At 37.6% G+C, this 6,561-nt stretch overlaps 1 protein-coding gene across 1 annotated transcript in view; it reads left to right on the top strand.

Moving 5' to 3' along the window:
• The first annotated feature begins 355 nt into the window (after positions 1-355).
• LOC102210347 (NACHT, LRR and PYD domains-containing protein 3-like) overlaps positions 356-6,561 on the top strand; it is a 9,195-nt gene continuing 2,989 nt past the window's right edge. The window contains exons 1-9 of the mRNA XM_013912274.1: positions 356-396; positions 685-763; positions 871-1,072; positions 1,641-3,432; positions 4,247-4,420; positions 4,537-4,704; positions 4,818-4,982; positions 5,655-5,828; positions 6,092-6,280. Coding sequence (XP_013767728.1) covers positions 356-396; positions 685-763; positions 871-1,072; positions 1,641-3,432; positions 4,247-4,420; positions 4,537-4,704; positions 4,818-4,982; positions 5,655-5,828; positions 6,092-6,280 — 2,984 coding nt within the window. The remainder of the gene's footprint in view (positions 397-684; positions 764-870; positions 1,073-1,640; positions 3,433-4,246; positions 4,421-4,536; positions 4,705-4,817; positions 4,983-5,654; positions 5,829-6,091; positions 6,281-6,561) is intronic.

Here is a 6,561-nt window from a genome sequence, read left to right as displayed (position 1 = left end):
CCATGTGGATTCATGGATTTTCTTTTCACATTCTGTCTCTCACAGTTGAAGTGTACCTCTGGTGCAAATTACTGACCTCTGTCATCATTTTAGGTGGAGGAACTTGCACAATCGGTGGCTGACTAAATACTTTTTTGCCCCACTGTATGTGGAGCTACCTGCTGTGGTGGCCCCTTATCAATAACAAAACAGTTGAGGTAACTTGCTAGTTACATATGTTTATCATTATTATGGCTGCCATATCATTGGTAGCCATATATACATATGTGGCACTTACTGAAAATACATTGAAGATCTTTGCAATCCATAGGATCAGTCCTCTGGCATTTCATTGCGTATTCAATAAAACCCTAAAATGGCAGTGAACCAAGTATTGAGCCTGTGGAACCCCGCAATGTAAACTTTAGTAATGATGGGGGGCTTTTTTGCGACTTTGCATGTTTATTACAAATTTTATTAATTAAAAAAAAAACTACTTTATAACTTATAATTTACACAGTTTTTCTACCAATATCTGCACTTTATTTATGAATTATTGGATTTATTTTGTGCAACAAGAGAACCATGTTGAGAATGATCTTGAAGTGGCAACATGCTGGAAAACAGTTTTCCAGTAAAATAGATTGTCATTCTTTATCAAAAAGAGAATTTTTTTAGTGTAGTGTGTTTCATTTTTATTCACAGACTGTATCAGGACATCTCAGAGGTTCATAGTGCTTCATGTGTGGAGGACCATCAAACAGACATAGACTCAATATTTAAGGTAAATTTGTCTCAGTGTGCACTTAGCAAAGTCTCAGCAGTTTTTAATTTGTTTGGTTTGGTTTTTTAGTCACAGTATATGTTTCATCTTTTTATATAATTTTTCAGTTGCTTGAGGAGAGTATTTTCACTTTTGTGAAAGACGAGTTGAAGCGAATGCAAAGGCTTTTAAAATCAAAGTGTTCAGATGGAGAAATGGACACCGATATGAATGAGGGCATGAGGAGCAGCAGAGAGGCATTTCAAAACATCGCACTGCACTTCCTGAGAAGAATAAACCACGAGAACCTGGCTGATTCTCTGCAGAGCAGTAAGAACATTTTACAGCTGCATTTTAATGGATAGTATGTGAGGAAGGAAGACAATGAGAAAAAGGAAACAAATATACAGTATAAAGATGCCCTTTAAACTCCACATTGAGCAGTTAATGCAGGTATAACAGATTAACGAGTTTATTATGTACTTGAAGCCCATTCGTCATCACTGACTGATTGTCAGTTTACTGCTAGTGCTTCAAGCTAAATGTTTTGACTGTGGCCATCTTGGTGTTATGAAACCACAGGTAACAATGGGGACAGTGACTATGGCCATAATCCTGTAATTTTTATTTGTTTGTATATTTTTTTTAAACTTACACTATTTTGAAAATATAGACTTGACAAAACCAGATCTTCTTTTTGGATTTTTTTTTGTACATGGCTAAGATCTCAGTCACACAGGTTTCAAAGCTGAAGACAGTAAAAAGTGCAAAAGTTGCAGAGTTTAGGTCTTTGCATGTTTTTCATTGATTAATTGCAAGTTTGTTCTTTGTTGGAAAGAATACAGGTTCAGCATTGGCTTCATATAATTTTATATGTTGTTTTTGTGTGTTTATGCAGAATCCCCTGCAGTATGTCAGCGTAAACTTAAATTTAGTTTAAAAAGGAAATTCCAGTGCTTGTTTGAGGGGACAGCTAAAACACGAAACCCAACTTTTTTGAATGACATCTACACAGAGCTCTACATAACAGAAGAAGGGACTGGAGAGGTCAGCAATGAACACGAGGTCAGACAGATTGAAACCGCTGTGAGGAAACCGGCCAGACCAGAAAGAACGATCACATGTGAGGACATCTTTAAAGCCTCATCAGGTAAAGATCAGGCATGTAGAACAGTGCTGACAAAGGGAGTGGCTGGCATTGGGAAAACAGTCTTGACACAGAAGTTCACTCTGGACTGGGCTGAGGACAAAGCTAACCAGGACATCCAGTTCACATTTCCATTCACCTTCAGAGAGCTGAACCTGCTGAAGGGTACAAATTTCAGTTTGGTGAAACTTTTTTATCATTTCTTTACTGAAGCCAAAGAAGCAGGACTCTGCAGCTTTGAGGAATTACAGGTTGTGTTGATCTTTGATGGCCTGGATGAGTGTCGACTTCCTCTGGACTTCCAAAACAATAAGATCCTGACTGATGCTCGACAGCCCACTTCAGTGGATGTTCTGCTGACAAACCTCATCTGTGGGAACCTGCTTCCTTCTGCTCGGCTATGGATAACCACACGACCTGCAGCAGCCAATCAGATTCCACCTGGATATATTGACATGGTGACAGAGGTCAGAGGGTTCACTGACCTACAGAAGGAGGAGTACTTCAGAAAGAGATTTGGAGAAGAGGAGCAAGCCAGCAGGATCATCTCTCACATAAAGACTTCGCGAAGCCTGTACATCATGTGCCACATCCCTGTATTCTGCTGGATCACTGCTACAGTTTTGGAGGATGTGCTGAAAACCAGAGCAGGAGGAGAGCTGCCTAAGACCTTGACTGAGATGTACATCTACTTCCTAGTGGTTCAAGCAAAACTGTGGAGCATCAAGTATTGCATTGGAGCTGAGGTGGATCCGCACTGGAATCCAGGGAGCAGGGAAATGGTTTTGTCATTGGGAAAACTAGCATATGAGCAGCTGCAGAAAGGTCACCTGATCTTCTATGAATCAGACCTGACAGAATCTGGCATTGATCTCAGAGTGGCCTCGGTGTACTCAGGATTGTTCACACAGATCTTTAAAGAGGAGAGGGGGCTGCACCAGGAGAAAGTGTTTTGCTTTGTCCATCTGAGCGTTCAGGAGTTTCTAGCTGCTCTTTATGTCTTTCTGACTTTGACAAACTTTGGCGTGAATCTGTTTCAGTCTGAAACTTGGTGGTCAAATTTATTCAGGGACAAATCTAAGCTATCATACCTTTTCCAAAGTGCTGTGGACATGGCTGTACAGAGTCCCAATGGACACCTGGACTTGTTTCTCCGCTTCCTTCTGGGTCTTTCCCTGCCAACAAATCTCACACTTCTTGGTGGGTTGGTGACACAGAAAGGAAATATCTCTCTTGGGAAGCAGGAAACAATTGAGTATATAAAGAGTGTGATCAGGAGGAGTTTGTCACCAGAGAGAAGCATTAACCTGTTCCACTGTCTGAATGAGCTGAATGACCATTCTCTGGTTGAGGAGATCCAACAGTATCTGAATTCAGGAACCCTTTCCCCAGATGAACTGTCTCCTGCTCAGTGGTCAGCTCTGGTCTTCATCTTACTGTCATCAGAAGAAGACCTGGACATGTTCGACCTGAAGAAATACTCTGCTTCTGATGAAGGTCTTCTGAGGCTGCTGCCTGTGGTCAAAGCCTCCAACAAATCTCTGTAAGTTTCCTGAAAAATGGGAAACAACTGCTAAAGAACTACTGCATTTAGCTTAATCTGCTGAAAATAAAGTAAGTCAGGAAATTATAATTTACTTAGACATCAATGCATGTATATGTTTAAAAAATACAAATAGATTAAACAAAGAGAAAGCTAAAAGAGAAAAGCTTAAAAAAGGAAATCATGGGATGTGTAAATACAGAAAGAAAGTAAAACAAAAATATGAAATCATTCAACTTCATTAATAACTATATTTTCACTATTTCTGATGAGTTTAATGACATACTGGCAGTTGATACAATTACAGCTTCAGCAAAATTCCATTATTGATCAATGTTCCTGATTCTTTCTAAGTAGTCTGGTTGTTTTGTTTTGGAGAAATGCTCATTTTAATTACCATGAGATTTTGAGTCTTTGTTCCAGAGTTTCTGTATCTTAAATTTTGCTGTAATTTTTAGGAACGTTTTTGGGCTATTTAATGCACTAGATCTGCATGCATTATTTTCTAAATGTTCTAGCTGTGATTTAAAAGCTATGAACGATGCATCCTCTATATGAGAAGGAAAATTTTTATACAATTTACGCAGGATCTGAAATAACACACTGAAAATACAGAGCTGTTTACTTGGGTACTTAAAACCTGAATTTAATACCATAATTACTTTCAGTAGTTTCTTGATGGTGACCACATGAACATGCATTTAATAACTATGTATCTGGCCAACATATAATAATACATTTTGGCAGATATCAGTAGATTTTTTTTTTTTGATGTGATTAACATTGCTCCCTTTTGTATGAATAATAAATGTAGGTTGAGTGGCTGTAATCTGACAGAGAGATGCTGTGAAGGTTTGGCCTCAGTTTTTAGCGCTCAGTCTTCCACTCTAAGAGATGTTGATTTGACAAACAACAACCTGCAGGACTCAGGACTGAAGTTGGTGTCTTCTGGACTGAAAAATCCACAGTGTAGCCTAGAAAAGCTAAGGTTTGATCAACACATTTTGGGAAAATTTTCACAGTCGTTTCTGCTGAAACTGCTAAAAATTGAACAGAGATGGTAAATGTCTAAACAAAACATGTTTATATTCATCTTATTACCAGGTTGAACCAAAACAATCTCACGGAGAAATGCTGTCAAGAGCTGTCATTAGTTCTACAGACTTCTCATTTGAGAGAATTGGACTTGAGTTACAACAATCTGCAGAACTCTGGACTGAAACAGCTCTCTGCTGGGCTAAAAGGTCCAAACTGTAGACTGGAAACACTCAGGTCGGGATATCCTATTTTACATAGCAATTAATAATCTGTGGTGTGATATTTAAAATAATTCTGTATGTTGTGTTTTGTTTTTAATTTGTGCACTGATTTAAATTCTTCTACAGGCTGATTGGTTGTAATCTGTCAGAGAAAAGTCATGATACGCTGTTTTTCATTCTCACCTCCTCTAATCTGAGAGAGCTGGACCTGAGCAACAACAGCCTGAAGGATTCAGGAGTGATGCTCTTCTCTGAACAGGGAAATCAGCACTGCAGACTGGAAACTCTCCGGTTGGATTATGACTTATGTTAAAGTTTTACGTTTGGATCTTAAAGTCATTAGGTTTTTTAAAATTAGTTTTTGGTTACATGCTTATAATAAAATCTGTGGCTAACCTTCAGACTTGTGTTCTACAACAGAATTATAAAGATTTCAAGTGTCCCTGAGAAGGTGTTTGCTAGCAAGTACCTAATTCAGACATTTCCAGTTTTGGGGGATAATTAGCATCATTACTTCATTTACAGAAGCGTATCGATGATGTTCAAGTCACACAACTTGATATTATTCATTTGTAGCCTGAAATTTGTATTTTATTACTTGGAATTTATGTTTCAGAGATCATTAAAAATTGCATATTTTGTTCAACATTACAATCAACATAATCAAATTTATCTTTAAAAACAGATGCAAATTTCCAAAACATGTCCTGCAGAACTTATTTTGCAGAATCATCCAAAAGTAATTTCTTTTAAAAAAATAATCTCTTTACAAAGTAATCTCTTTTTTAAAAATCCCATTGGCTTTTTTTTTTTATTCAAGAGATGTGATGATAGAGACAGTGTGATGGCAACTTCCATTAAACTCTCTTGGCCTACACAAAACACGTTTCCTATGCCACTGTATCACATCCCATAAATGTTTGGTTTAAAAACATTTTAAGATGTATCTTTTTATTTTATCAGATTGAGTCGAACTGGTCTCACAGAGCAATGCTGTCAAGGGTTATCATCAGCTTTATGCACAAAGGTGTCTAGTCTGAGAGTGCTGGACTTGAGTGACAATGACCTGCAGAGCTCAGGAGTAAAACTGCTCTGTGAGGGACTTGGAAGTCCACACTGTCAACTCCAAACTCTAAGGTGAGGTCAGGTTAAGACGTATTTGGCTACCTTGATTCTGCAACTGCGACATTAGATGTAATTGCAAATGCTTTGTCCTTTGGTAAAATGTTTCTTATTTATAAGATGCTTATTCATAAATAAAACAGCTAACCTGGTACAGAGAACTTTTTGTTTGTATTTGATTATAGATACTGCAAGTTTCTATAAAATTGACCTTTTTAAAAACATAGTCTACAATGCTCTAAAGTATACACGTTAAAGACCTGTATCTCATTTGTTAGGTTAACTCAAACCAACCTCACAGAGAAATGCTGCAATGACATCTCAACAATTCTTAGCTCCCGGTCTTCAAGTCTGAGAGATCTGGACCTCAGTAACAATGATCTGCAGGATTCCGGAGTGACATTTTTGTCTGCAGGACTGCATAGTCCGTACTGCATGCTGAAAACTCTCAGGTCAGATTTCAACTTGTAAACTCTAATACTTTCTATACATAAGGTCGGTTTTGGTTATTTGTTACTTTTAATTTGAGCAAAATTTGTGTCAAACTTTTTTTGTAGATGCACCTAAATGAAAAAGCTATATCAGTGCGATGGATATAGAAAGTTATTTTTATGTCATGGTACACTCTGTTCTACTGTTTATAACAGTTACTGACATTTTAAAGTTTTCTAATTTCTTCTGCCATACTTTATACCTAAATGGTAGTAGAATGGTTTATACCTTAATCCTACATATTTAAATGTTCCAT

The sequence above is a fragment of the Pundamilia nyererei genome, unplaced genomic scaffold, assembly GCF_000239375.1.
Source record: "Pundamilia nyererei isolate P.nyererei 1_Seehausen unplaced genomic scaffold, PunNye1.0 scaffold00085, whole genome shotgun sequence".
Classification (NCBI taxonomy): Eukaryota; Metazoa; Chordata; class Actinopteri; order Cichliformes; family Cichlidae; genus Pundamilia; species Pundamilia nyererei.
The sequence above is the reverse complement of the archived record's forward strand: the minus strand, read 5'-3'. Positions and strand labels throughout refer to the sequence as shown.